Source organism: Lampetra fluviatilis, chromosome 9 (assembly GCF_964198595.1).
Source record: "Lampetra fluviatilis chromosome 9, kcLamFluv1.1, whole genome shotgun sequence".
NCBI classification, from domain to species: domain Eukaryota; kingdom Metazoa; phylum Chordata; class Hyperoartia; order Petromyzontiformes; family Petromyzontidae; genus Lampetra; species Lampetra fluviatilis.
Genome location: NC_136283.1, coordinates 15,225,941 through 15,240,555, shown reverse-complemented (window position 1 = coordinate 15,240,555; position 14,615 = coordinate 15,225,941). Strand labels below are relative to the sequence as shown.

The 14,615-nt window shown below is 46.7% G+C and overlaps 1 protein-coding gene across 2 annotated transcripts in view; it reads right to left on the bottom strand.

The window, feature by feature from the left end:
• LOC144934249 (A disintegrin and metalloproteinase with thrombospondin motifs 3-like) overlaps positions 1-14,615 on the bottom strand; it is a 72,080-nt gene that overhangs the window by 33,595 nt on the left and 23,870 nt on the right. For both annotated transcript variants that reach the window (XM_078859896.1, XM_078859897.1), the window contains exon 5: positions 12,840-13,051. In XM_078859896.1, coding sequence (XP_078716022.1) covers positions 12,840-13,051 — 212 coding nt within the window. The remainder of the gene's footprint in view (positions 1-12,839; positions 13,052-14,615) is intronic.

Below are 14,615 nucleotides of genomic sequence, written 5' to 3'. Positions count from 1 at the left end.
ACAAGCTTCAAACAGTTTAACACATCATCTTGATTTGAAGTTTCCGTGACTGCAGGAATCCATACTCTTTGGTTTTTTCGTTAAAGTCACGTAGGTAGAAAAAATAACAGCTCATGACGTTTCGATCGCAACACAAGCAATCGGCAAGGGCCGAGCTTACATTTAATATTAGCTGCCCCGCCCATCTCTAAACCTTCATAAACAGCCTGCCTCAGCAGATTTACCCCTGTTTTTTTACCTGAAGACGATTGCTTGTGTTGCGATCGAAACGTCGTGGTCTATTATTTTTTGTACCTACGTGACTTTAGTGAAAGAACCAAAGAGTATAGTTTAACACATAGGCTTTCGCGACCAATATCATCCATAATATAGGTTTTTGGGTTAGATCACGTAAAAATATAAATGTGTCATTAAAGCTGCCACCACCCAACACAGCCAATTAGTTGGCATTTACAATCTGAGTACTCAGATTGTAAATGTTGTGGATTTTATCTCAAACACACCGGTGTGCTGTACTAGTAACGAATTGGCACGTTCTGTTTACGTGATAAAGCTTAAAAAGAATTGCCATGAAAGGAATGGCCATCACGATCCAGCGTGCTTTCTTCCCTGCATTGATCTTCAGAGAACGGAGACTGAGATTAGAGACTTCTTATCTCCACGCCTCAAGCCGCATTTCCTCTTGCAAAATAAAATGCGATGCTTGCAAAGAACATGTCCTTTCAATTGATACAGTGGAAAACTATTAATGCCAATTTGGTTCGTAACACGGTGCTCCTTTAAAGTAAAACATTGGCACAAATTGTAGAAAAAGCAAAGCCGCACAGGACGCTGTTGTCATGGGAAACGTTGAAAACAATGACATTCAACAACATAAAACATCCGGCGAAAGAACCACAAAGTACAAGTAACAAAAACTCAACGCATTCATCAATAACACTGCCCAAAACTAAATAAACAATAACAGTTGACGTCTTAGGGCATGGCCCATCATCATCATTATAGCAGAGATGTTGAGTGTTTGATATTTGTGCAGCATCACAAAAAAACTAAATTGTTCCAAGTACAAGCGTGGTCTATTTTGATTTAACCTCGATTGCTTTCCAGGCACCGGATCGCATGCCCGGCTCCGCTTTGCGATTTGACGGCGAGGAGATGGCCCCCCCGCCACCCCCGCCACACCCCCCAAAAAATAACGCGCAAGCGAGCAGCCGCAGAATGGCGCTCGCGCGGACGGCCGCGATCCCCTCCCCGTGACGCAACGGCCGCCCAAGGCGCCGCGGGTCGTGCACGGCATCGACAAGCGGTGGCCTCACGCATCGCTGCGCTTCCCCCGCCCCTTAATACCCGCAAGTAGGCGCATCAACCACCCCCCTGCCCTCCCCATCACCCTGCAGGGCTCCATGCGTGCGTCAATAACATTGCGGGGCCTGAGAAGGAAAATAAATAAATACAATATATACCAGGCGACGTTTCGGGCAACGGCCCTTCTTCGAAGCGCAACGCCCGAAACGTCGCCCCGTCATTTGTTTCTCCCTTTAAAGGCCAAAGTGTTGTTGAGGAACGTGTTGGATTTTTGTTGCTGATGTTTGTGCTTAGTGCACCGCTGCCAATGCAGCAGCAGAAGCATCAGGACACCCAGATAATTTTCTCTTCATACCGCAGTGTCAAAATGTCCTCTACTCTACTGCATTAGAACTCGCATCCAGTCTCCCTTTGGCTGGATTTGAAATGTCTAGGAATCTAGCATATTTAACTGAATTTTTGAAAAGATTGAGTACCGTATTATACTAATGACCATCTTCACAGTTTGCACAAAGATCCGAATCATTAATATGGTAATAATGACTAAACCCTGCTTTGCTGCAGTCTTGGCTTAAGCTTCCACAATTCAGACGCTTGGCCATGCATGCAAAGAATGCCCGCGGCTAATCCGAGCGCCCGTTAGCACCCAGACCACCAGACCTCGCTGACAGTGCCATCAATTACAATTACAAACCCTCCACGCGGTGCTGGGACCCACCGCTGCATCGGAGGCCGGCCCGGCAGCAATAGACACTTGCAAACCGTTGCGCGTGTGCATGGCCCACGCCGCCGTCGATTGCAATCGCGTGCAACTACCGTCGGCGGACGTGGGAAACCGGCTTCGAGAGGCTGCCGCGCGTCTGCGGTTCTCTCTAAAGGGCATCGCGTGGTTTTTATCGGTCGCAGAAGCGTGAGCTTTGTAGACGTGCCGCCAGCCCGTCCCATGTGCGCTGACACTCAATCACTTCATCCCCCTGGGTCTGAGCATCAGGGTCACATACTTGTGTTTTCTCAAGGCGGCTGACTTCTGAACTAGGTCAGAGGATGGTATTTACAAGGTCAATTACAAAAACAAACCTTTTACACACACCCTTCACCCTGTAACTCCTCAGAAGCTACTTTGTATTACAGTCTTATGGAGGAGAGGTGATACTTTATGAGCAGCCCGATGACACAGAACAAAACTCGGTTGAACGGACCGAGCCGGACGGTTGGCTGCGACTGCGTTCTAAACACGGACGGACCGGTGTTAGCTGTTGCCATTTAAAACTCGGGCCCCCAGTTCCTGGCTCGATGGCCTTATTTAGTAACCCTCAGAGCCCCGGTGATTTATATATTTAGACGAATTATTGTGCTGTAGACACCACTAATCAAGCCGAAATGAAATCTCAAACCGGGACCGTTTCCCCCGAGTAAATCACCGTGCTTTGCAGCGGTAGGGATATTGTTAGTCCGCTGATCATCCTGCGGCGTACCTTCCAGCAGCATGCACACGTGTAATAGTAATGACATAACTCAGTTGGTTACTATTAATAATGTCGACGTAACTTTCTCCGTATTAAACACGGCGCATATATGAGCGGCGGTGACGCGGCCTAGCGGCGGCACGTTGCGGAGGTTCACGTTTCGAATTTGGCATCCGCCCTGCTTATTGCTGCACGTGTTTTGTAAAAAAAACTTTCTACGTATAAAAATCATCCACGCCACCTGCTTCACAATGGATGTCAGAGAATCGCGTGGCGTCATTCGCAAGAGAAGGCCATCGCGTATCGGCGTCAGGGTCCACAATTTGGCAAATGAGAAAATTATTCAATTGGGCACATACACACTGGAGCAACCGTTGTCCTCTATTGGAAGGCTTAACAATGCCGCCAAGTCACTCTTGCGAATGAGACTCATCCTGGTCTTTTTTAGTTCTCACCTTAAACAAAATTGAAGGCAGAAAAAACCCCACCTAGTGTCAAATATTTCTTGATAAGTCACCTTATTTATGTGATATACATTTATTTATTTGGAAAATTGTTCCATTCTATGGAATTACAATGGTATGCCCAGAGATAACCACTGCATATCGGGGAGAAACACACAACCTCCACAAGCATAATTGAAAACACCGACTTGCTGCATTACCTCTGCCAGGCACCAGTTTTCCCAGACAGTAGATATCGCAAGATTGTGATGTATGCATCTTTGCATTGTCCACGAACCCTTTCCCCAAGTCTCTGAATTACAGGTGCATACATACACACACGCGCTATACAAACACGCACATCTATTTATGTCAATTCACTGCTGGATGAGGGCCTCCACACTCCGTACAGGCCCTCATGACCATACCTGACCACACCGGTCAGTGCGTGTTGGTGAAGGCGGGGAGCATAGATTTGGGAACATAGAAGTACAGTACAATGATGAATTTTATTGCACTGCCCTCTGCTGCCCACCACCTAACCCCACAGCTCTGCTGTGCATTGTGGTCACCCATTAAACCACTGTCCAGGCTCAAATACCTGCTGAGCTTTTATGGCATCTGTTGCATTGTAGGTTATTTGGTCATAGGCTCACAGTATACATATATTTCCCTTGATATGGGAGGGACCTTTGCTGCACAAGTACCATTTACACGGCTGACCCTTATTATTGTACACACAATAGAAAGACTGTCAATCAAATGCATTTTAAAAAATCAACACTAAGCAAATTGCTCATTATGGACGTGCATCAAAATGTGATTGCTTTTCTGCTACGGTCTACGGATGTGACATTTAACGACGAATTTTGCAAGTTAATTTCTCTATAGCAGCAGCCTTGCGGCATTTGACGGAACAGCTCTGCAGGAACTAGTGAATAACGGCCCTTTGTTTAACGCATTACTCCGCAAAGCCTTGCGCAAGTGACACGGTCATTATAACAGCACACAGCAGAGTTGATCATGCTTACACGCTTTTCGTTTTGTAAAGCGTATAAAGTGCGAGCGGGCGGGGGGGGGGGCTCCACAAATCATTAACCTGGGATCCCTTTGCAGTTTGCGCTCACAATTACTGGAATAAATACGCGCATTGAAACCTATTTACAAGCAAGCTTTTGTGGTTGTTCTTCCTGCAGCTGTTGTGTAGCCCGCAGCTGTATAACAATAAAGGGCCTCTGTATCGCCGAGCGCCCTGGAGGATAATCGCGCGAACGCTGGCCATTAATGCATTCCCTATAAATGTCCGACAGCTCTTTAGTGCTGACAAAGGTTAAGAAACTAAAATAATGCAACCACGAACGCGGTAAATACGACCGTGAACGCTGCGGTCGTCGAGCTGGCTGCGGGCCACGAGACCCGGCGATGGGCAGCTCAGGCAAGCGGGTCACACAACCACGCCGGTTTTTAGCGTCCGCGCTGCAAAGCAAGTGTGCGTAACGCAGATGAGGGATTCCTTGCTCCCGCTCCTTTCAGTTCCCACAGAAGCCCCCCCCCCCACGCCCCCCCCACGCCCCTAGCGTGTGCGGAGTGGAACGTCGGACGTCGCGCCAAAACAACGCGCGGCATGGCCCGAAAAACACATCAGACGGATTCGGATGACATTTCCAAGATGGGACCGCCTTCCAGCGGCGCAACAAGCCTACGGTCAAAAACGAGAGCTTTGATCCCCGGGCTCTCGCGATGCTCACCAAACATCAAGAATAGGGGGGTGAGGCGGCGGGGGGCGGGGGGAGCAAGGAGGGCAGACGGTGGAAGGCAAGGGATCAGACCGTCCGCATGGGGAGGGTGGCGGCACAGGAGCCGTGACGATTGACATACTACAAACGGCGTTGTGTGGTGGCCCACAAAACGCTGACATCACTTGTGCGGTCACCAAAAAAGGCGGTGCGGTCAGTCCAGTAACTGCTTTTAATTTACAGACTCCTGAAACGGCAGCAAAAGCCATCCGTTTCCTGACAGCGCGGCAAAGAAATGCACTGGAAAGCGCACAATGTCTGGAAATCACCCTCCTCCGATCGTCGTCGCTCTCAATACCGGCGCACGCGGCTTCCTCTTCAGAGGCAGATAATACTTCAAAGGGCGCGGGGCAGGCATGCGACCACTCTCCAGCCCATGCAATGGCTAGCGCGAACCTAATGGACGCTGGCATTCCTTATCAGTGGGGCAACAGGTCGTTATGGTGCTGGATGGTTCGGGGGAGGGAGGGGTGAGCAGAGGGAGCGGTAGGGGCGCTGTGAGAGAGGCTGGTATAAGGGAGTGGGGAGAGGCACGAGAGGTGGGAGGGGGTACAGGGTGCAAGAGCGTTCTTTGTTGGTAGAAACGCCGATCAACACAGCCGAGCGCTCACTCACAAGAGAGCGATGCCTGGCACCGGGCATCATTCGGGCACTAGGAAGCCCTGGGGGAGACTCTTTACAAGCACCATCTGCACCTCGGGTTTCCCAACAGTTTTTGCAGAATGAAAAACCTGGCAGCCCAATGCGTATTTGTACGTGAAAATAATTACCCCCCCACCCCACCCCGCGAGCTACAGGTTTACAGGATAAAATTCTGCCTTGTATCAATGCACAAATGACCACTGCTTGCTCTGCATCACAATATTTTAATGTCAACATGGGAAAGTAAACCAATCTTCATAATGTGTATTGGGTGATATTGGTTGTCAAACTCTCATAGTGCCAGCCATGTACCCTAACGAGAACACTCAGTGCTCTCGGTGCCAGCTCTCGTGGCGTTTGTAACCTCGTCCAATATTGCAGTCAAAATCCGTGAGTGACCGATGCCAGCATAATGGTAACCAGGTGCATGAAATAAATTACGTACATGTGTGTTTTATTACGGTGTAATCTGGGCAACCAGCTAAGCTGGCAACAAATATATATATATTTATTCATGCAACATCAGTCTAACCTTTGATATAATATCGTTTGGCGACGATATTTTTGGAATGAAAAAGCACGCTTTTGCACAATTGTGTTGCGTCGCGTAAAATGCGGCCAAGTGTTTCACATCATCATTATCATCATTATCGTTGCACGCTTGCTATCCATGTCATTAAAAGCATCGGCTTTAATTTGATAAGCTTTTGATCTGGCATGCAATTTGCATGAGATTATTTTCAAATTTCGCAATGAAGACAAACAAAAGTTGGAGCCTTCATTGCTGTCTGAGACTTTTCCTATCGATATCAACTGCTCGCTCACACGAGAACCCTATTGAATCTTCTTTATCAAAAAATAAATGTGCCTGAAAACCAATTTGCCTAAATGCTGTCTCCAATGACATCATCTGCAGTGTTAATGCAGTGTCAAGACAATTTCAAGCTTAGATTTGGCGCATTAAATAATCATTGCACTGAAACGTAATACAGCCTCAACTGTGAGTTTAAACACGCTGACCCATTTTATAAACTGAAGGTGGGACTATTCCCACTTTAATGCCAACGCCATCCTAATCTAAACAGACGAAACCACAGTCTACATTATAAACTACCAGTACACTCACTCTACAGTCTACATTAGTGTTTTTTATTCACTTTTAAAAAAAAATTCTATCTACGTGACTTTACCGAAAGAACCAAAGAATATAAGAGGAAACCACACTTCAAGCTATTAATTTACATTTTAAAGTCGTGCAAATATTTAAGATATTATTTAGCTAAATCAAACATAAATAAACTCACGAATTACAATGCCAGATGAAAGTTTTATATATCATATACACGGAGCGGTTGTTCTTATTTTGAATCAGATAACTCTTGTTTTTTGGCGCAATTCCATCGAAAATTATCCTGATAGGATCGTCCGCGTGTCTCAGCCGGGAAGGGCAGAAAGCGGGTTCTCGCCTCGCTGCAGCTCGCAGCATTAATATTCTCACTGCAAGCCAGGAATTCACCGTCATAAAATCGCTTTCATGTCACAGTGTTTGTCTAATGCTTGGGCCCACTCCAGGAGCCTCTGGCAGACACATGGCACACAACACGCTGAAGCTAACAGCCGCAATCGCCATGATTGGGGCGGCAGGGCGGGGAAGTGGTAACATTCGTCCCTCGGTTCGATTCCCGACTCGGGAACCTTTCTGCGTGAAGTTTGTATATTCTCCCCGTGTTTTGCAGAGCGTGAGTGTGTCGATTATGTATGTTCTCCCCCTATTCTGCATGAGTTTCCTCCAGGATGTCCGGTTTCATCCCAGAGAAAAAAATATCATACAATGTAACTTTCATTGGCCAAAAATGCAAATGAAAATACCTACAAATTACTAAATTTAGATTACACATAGCAACATCATTATGTATTGTGAAAATATTCTTGAGACTTGGTGAGGCTTTCCTGGGTAAACAAGCAGACTCATATCACGTACCTATGCACGAAAAAAAAAATCGGAACATCATTGAGGAAATGCTTTCAGCAATTGGCATTCATATTGTCCCATCTCCGATAAGCACGATTGGCTATGTACGGTGCAAAAAAGGTTCAACATACGTCGTGTACATAAGACAGGGTGAGACAAATGTAGAGCGTCGGTAGAAGAATCGGTTGAAATTCATCTTCTGACCTCTGCTTATGGTTTGTTACAAACTTGCATATACTTTTAGCTGAGTCATCACATTTGGGAAGAGACAATGAAGCGCTATTGAGAACGACAGCAAACATGCACCAATTGAGAATGAAATGTTGTTATTTTGTTTGCTTGTGTGGTAATGGGGCTTTGTATGACGGGGTGTGTAACGATCCATAGGTTAAAATACATTCGTACACTCACAATACAAGCATCAAATCATTATACATGGGAGTCAAATATTATAAATTGTATATGTTTGCTTGTAATTAGTCGCATGACAGTAAAATCAATATTTTAATTCTTACAGCTGGAATTTAGCCAAATGAAGTGGAAAACCAAACTTAGTTTTGATGGGGTTTTTGTGCAGTCGTCGGTGGGAACCGAGCTGAAAACACCAACCCAGTACTAGCAACATATGACGTCCTTCCAACACCAGTTAATCTTCACCAATGGTATGGTGAAGATCCGGACTGTGCCCTCTGTTCCATGCCAGCCAACCTCAGGCACATTCTCACAGGGTGTAAAACAAGCCTCACCCAAGGACGCTACACTTGGCATCACAACCAAGTCCTTAAAAACCTTGCGTCCGCCCTGGAGGACAAGCGAGCTGCCACCAACTCCCTACCACCCCCAGCAGCATCACACCCCTTACGGACGACCTTTGTCCGCGAAGGGGCTAAACCACCGAAGAGCGGCTCTACACCAATAGAGCGAGACCAGCTGCGCTTGGCCCGCGACTGGAAAATGTTAGCTGACATTGGCCGGCAACTTGTGTTTCCTCCGGAGATCGCAACCACCACCCTAAGACCTGACATGGTGCTCTGGTCCCGTTCGCTCAAGAAGGTCTTCATCATTGAGCTCACAGCACCCTGGGAGGACTCAGTAGATGAGGCTTATGAGCGAATACATCTGCGCTATGCCGATCTAGCTGCCGAAGCACGGCATCATGGCTGGAACACAGAAGTCCGACCAGAGGAGGTGGGCTGCAGAGGTTTTGTGGCAACATCTACAACCAGACTGCTTAGAGACCTGGGAATTAAGGGCCAGAGCCAGCGTTCGGCAATCAGAGCTGTATCGGAGGCGGCAGAAGGCAGCAGTCAGTGGAAAGACCCCAGCTGGGCCCCAAAGTGAGAGGGCCAGGAGGTATGCAGTCAACAATGCTTGACTCAGGGAGGAGGACGCCCCTGCCATGCATAGTCCCATGGGATGTTGGCTATCAACAACAAGGCAACTCCTATGACTAATTGGGAATGGGACGCAAGCGTAGGATTGATCACCCTGTCGCTGGCCGCCTTTGGGGAGGGTGTATAGAATGAAAGGCCGAAACACCCTAGGAACCAAAGGTTCACTACTGACGATGCGCTCCCCAAATTTCACCAGGCTCACTGTTCATGAACTCTTGGAAGTGCTTGCACAAAGGATAGTAACATCTCATCCTGTGTTCTTTGGAATCTAATGGCGGCTGCCTGGGTTCGCATCCGTGATCTCAGAGGTACTCAATCTGTGCTCTTCCCTCTCAGCCAACTCGCTCAGAAATGTGCCACTCTACCAGACATGAGGTTGACAAAAACATATTTTGACAACTTCCCCTCATGTTTAAAATTTCTTTAAATTTTAAAGTCCGGTTCAATCTCACTTTAAAGCCTCATTCTGAATGGCATTTTAAAGATTGGTAGTTATGAATTCATGAAGCCATATTGGGAAGGCTTCAAATATTTATAAGCTGTTGGTAATGGGTGTGGAAAAAATTATATGAAAGGATAGAGAATTGGCCTCCATTGCAAATCAAATGTGACGCAGAAAGCACCCGTTTTGGGATTACTGCAAATAACTGCAGCTTGAGCAAACCTTTATTTGAAAAGATTTATATTTTTTTAAAGCCATGTTCTGTAAGATTCTAAACTGAGCGTGAGACTACATATGCCTGAAGACCCGTACGCCGATCGGTGAACTAAATTACACAGTGCAATGTAATAATTGCAACGTATTATGGAGTAAGGTTAGCGTGATTACTGCTAATTAGCAATTCAGCTCACTCTAGAAATGATTGATGCAATCGTTTACACGTTGTGTCATTCCTCATTCACGTTCGAGTCTGGTGCACGATGCAACACTTCCGTAGAACTTTAACAAAAGCTTCAGTGTATCCAAACAAAAAATGTACTTTTTATTGCGTTCTAATCATTCAGTGAGACGTGTAATCTGATATAACCCTGTGACCTCTCAACAATGATCATCTGACCAAAGGAAACACGGAGTGAGATAAACTGCCTGGTGTAGTGGAAGCCTCTGTTGTGAGCACAACCTTCTTGGGAGAGGGGGGTTAATAAAGTCCAATGCGTTTCGAGTAATTGCTGTTTTGGTGCAATCGCAGGATCGTCACCATCAGGTTGTATTATACATGGTTAACACATTCCTGCGGAGGGAGCTGGTAGGAACGTTGGGTTGCTCGGTTAATGGTCAGGGTCAATGGCGGCGTGGTGTATTCCGCAAATATGGCCGACTGTGAGGGTGGGCACAAGCCGGCGTGAGTAGGTTAAACGTTGAGTTTTGTAAGGGCACCACGGGGTGACCAGCCCCTCCCCACCCTCCCCTCTCCACCCAGCCCAACCCCTGCCATTTTTGGATGCACGATGGACGGACGGACACAATAATCCCCTGTGGGCTGGTGGAACCAGGTGGTTCCTACCAGTAACTGTTTTAATTCACCTTGAGCTTTGTATAGAAAATCTAAGGGGTGGCCGACAATTTATTGGCAATGGATCTATATGAATTAATATATTGTGGAAATAAATAAATAAACATTACATATAAGAATGAAATAGCTAATTGTATGCATAATCAATGAAAGTTTGTAAATTACATGTGTAGTGTAATAGCGCCGGCTGGTGGACAGCAGCGGCAACTGTGGTGGACAGGCAGTACACACGCCGGTGAGGGTGTGCATGGTGTGTTGGCAGAGGGAAGGAACTGGGGCAAGGGTCACGGAGGACCCCATCTGGAGGCCCCTGGAACCTGCTAGAGGGGCTCGAGAAGGGAGGCGCAGTCAGGGCGGAGCCAGTCCGTGCTGGTAGCATAAAAGGAGCCGAGAATGGGGGGCTCGAGGCTGCCAGTTCTGGGAATGGACTCGTCTCGTCGTTGCTGTCATCTCGTCGCCGTCATCGCTAAACGTCTCCGCTAGATATTGCGCGACAAAGGATAGTAGTTGGCTATCTCAGTCAGCGCCGTCAGTGTTAGATGGCTAGTGTTGTGTACAGGCTAGGCTGAGCTACTGTGGAGAGTGTGCGGATGACACCGTGAAAGTTGTTAATAAAGAAAGTGCCTCCAAGAAACTCTGTCTCTGAATCGTTGACACTACACATGTGGAGGAGTAGGTTTTGGGGGCACAATTGATGTATTTTGAATATGGTAGTCATATTATTATTATGACAAGGCTTGTTTACTCAGGAAGGCCTCACCGAGTCTCAAGACTCCTGTTCAGGAGGGTCCTGCCAAGTTTTCACAGTCGGGGTTGCTATTGCTGCTGTGCATAATCCCACTCGAGGAATTTGCGGGTAATTTTTCAGCATCGGAATGTTTGTAACACAGTTACATTGTGTGTGTGTCTTTTTGTAGCTGATTTTTTACTGCTTCTGTCGGTCGCTTAAAGACTGGCATTAGTCTCACATTGGCATGTGATTGCTAACAGTCAGATGCTTGTTTCCAGAGACACATGGATGCCAATATATGCAAGTTAGAGAGATCATAAATATTGACCGACAGAAGAGTGGGGCTTGGGCAGGATCTGCCATCGCTAGAAGGGACGATGGCCAGTGAGTAAGACTAACAGGAAAGAAGCACGCCCAAGAGCAGGGGTGCTGCGGTGGCGAGATGTAAACTACATCACTTGCTATGCAGGAGGTCATGGGTTCAATCCTGACCCTGACACCTGCTCTATATTTGGAGTTTGCATGTTCTCCCCGTGGTCACGTTAATTTTTTCTCCAGGTAACTCCTGTTTTCCCCTCTAGATTTAGAAACATGAGTTTTAGAGTATTTGTCTGCAATGAATTTCCACGTGATGATTGCTTTCATTTCTGGCAGGGTCGCTTCTGAAAAAACTGCTATTTAGCTCAGTGGGCCTTACCTAGTAAAATTAAATTCGTTTAATTTAGTTTAAGAACACGCCCACAGCGCAGATGGAGTGATTACATCAACTCATGGTGACGGCTTGGGGAGATACCTTCATTTAGCAGTGGATAGATCATGGCTGCTGTAAAAAAAAAGTTTTATTTTACCAGGTAAGGCTCACTGAGCTATATAGCTCTCTTTTTTCAGAAACGCCCTGGCCACAAATGATCGTTATGGCGGTACCCCGGGGTACCGAATAATACAAAGTGGCCGAGGCAATTAAATATTTAATTTCTGCGACAGGGGTGTCCTTAACTCCGCGACTGGGGTATCAATCAATCCGAAATCAGTGCTACTCCGCGATGTCGAAACGCCAAACATTAGCATAAAAAATACGTTATCGAAAATTTCAACTTTGAATAGTGCATCGTGTAAAGCTTGTCGAGATGAGTCGATTGCCGCATCGCCGACCATCAACAGATTAAAAATGACTGCATCACGGACATTATGCGAGAGCCGGGGCACTATGGTACCATGGTACCCCGGGGTACTGCCATGAGGTTCAAATGATAGCGAAGGGGCTATTCACGTGGACATTTACCAGCCAAATACTCAAAACGCACGTTGATTCTAAACGGAGGAAAAAACTGGAGGACTCGGAGAAAAACCCACCTGACCACAGGGAGAGAATACATGAAAACCAAATATACAGGCATCGAGGTATACCAAGCCAGGCAGTTAACATCTCGTCACCGTGGAGCCTATATATGTTTGTATGTTGAAATTCTTTCACACCGTACATCGTCAACTGCGCTAATCGGAGGTGCACGGTGCTCACCGAATGTGGTGATGATGATGATAATAGTGGTGGGAAGCATAGGTGTGGTGCTACTCACGATGTTCATGAGGGTGAGCAGGTAGTTTTGCACGTGCTCCTTGCCGTGGAAACGCACCACCGAGTCGTCCACGGCCAGCATCACCTCCATGTTGTACTCGTCCTTCTTGGATCCACGTCTGCTACGGCGGCGCTGCTGCTGCTGCTGCACGCGCTCCTTCAGTTGCTCCTCCACGGCGTTCGCCGCCACCGCCAACTCCACCGGCCCAAAGTCTGCAGCGCCAGGAAAAGAGTGGAGAGCGAGAGAAAACGGCCACAGGGCAGGAATTAAGCTAAACTCAATGTTATATTTTACCAGGTAAGGCCCACTGAGCTGTATATATCTTTTTCAGAAGCGACCTGGCCACAAATGATAGCGCAACGTAGTGGCTTATCATGTGTAAATTTATAGCAGCAAACATTACCAAGAAATGCGATGAAAATTCAGGTGGCATATGGCGGGATTTAAGCTAAGTCGACGCTCATGGCTGAAGACGCGACAGAGATGATTTTTCACGGAAATATGGAAGGAAAACGGAGCAGTTGGTGGGACAATGTGAGATGTTATACGGGACTGTCCATGAGAGGTGCTGAAGATCGTAAAAAATGGAAAGCAGCTGTTATGGACATCAATAATTAGTTGAGGATGACGCTATAGGTAGATTGAATACTTGCGAGTCAATGCAACAAGCAAAACTGTTTGTCATTTAAATTAAGTTGCTTACCAATACTACGAACTCACAGCCCTTTGTCAATCCACTGCTGGATGAAGGCCTTCCAATGCTTTGCATTTCTAAATTCTTTCCGACACTGTGGTCACCGTGGGTTGGTAAAAGAGAACCCAGGGCACGTTCAGACACCACTCGCCACTGATGATGGCTGGAGCTGGGAATCGAACGCAGGTAGCCAGGTTCATTGCACAGTGTGCTAACCACTGCACCACAGCTCCACCCCATAAGCTGGTTGAGCTCTTTGGCAAGGGAGATCTCAGTAGAAATATATTTTATAGACTTGCAAAAAATAATTTATCATGAATAAAAGAGGGAATTGGTGTGTAACGTTTCACAAATATTATGAGGATTAGGTTTGAATGAAGAGGTTAAGAATTAAGTCATTGTGCCCACCTGAGGGAGAATGATGGACCACAGGAAGTGTAATTGCTACCAAACAGAGACATGCAAGAGATGTAGAATAGAATATAAAATACTTTATTTATTTACACGCTTGTCTGCGGTTCCTCGTACCTCTTAGTCGTTCTCTCTCCCTCTCTTTGAGGGCGTGCGAATATTGTGTGGTGCATTACAAGTTTAAATAATACATATTTAATTATTATTACTTAAAGTTAATTGCGAAATACCAACGGCGATCAGTATCGTCCTCTTGATCAACCTCCCACACAGTCAGTCACCCATCGTCCACCCGCCTCCGTGCCGAGGCAAGGAGGGCCCAGGCTCATGGTGTCAGGCTCTGGCTCATTAGCAGACAACCACGGATGAAGTGTAACCATTTGACCTGAACCCAGGTTGATCGTGATTTAAGAAGCACCAGCGAGCTAGACAAACATAAATAGAAATGCTTCACATCTCTGGCATATACACGTGTCAAGCCAAAGTCAGAGCGATATCCGGTGGAAGTGAACATTCAGGCAGTAATCATCTCCTGTTTACAGCCCTTAGCTAGTGGTGGTAATTCCATATACCAATGGTGGCGTGAGGGGAGGAGGCAAGTATATCCAGCGAACGTGCGATGATGGGCTGAGTGAACTCCCCAACCAGGATTTGAACTCGCAACCTTCCAA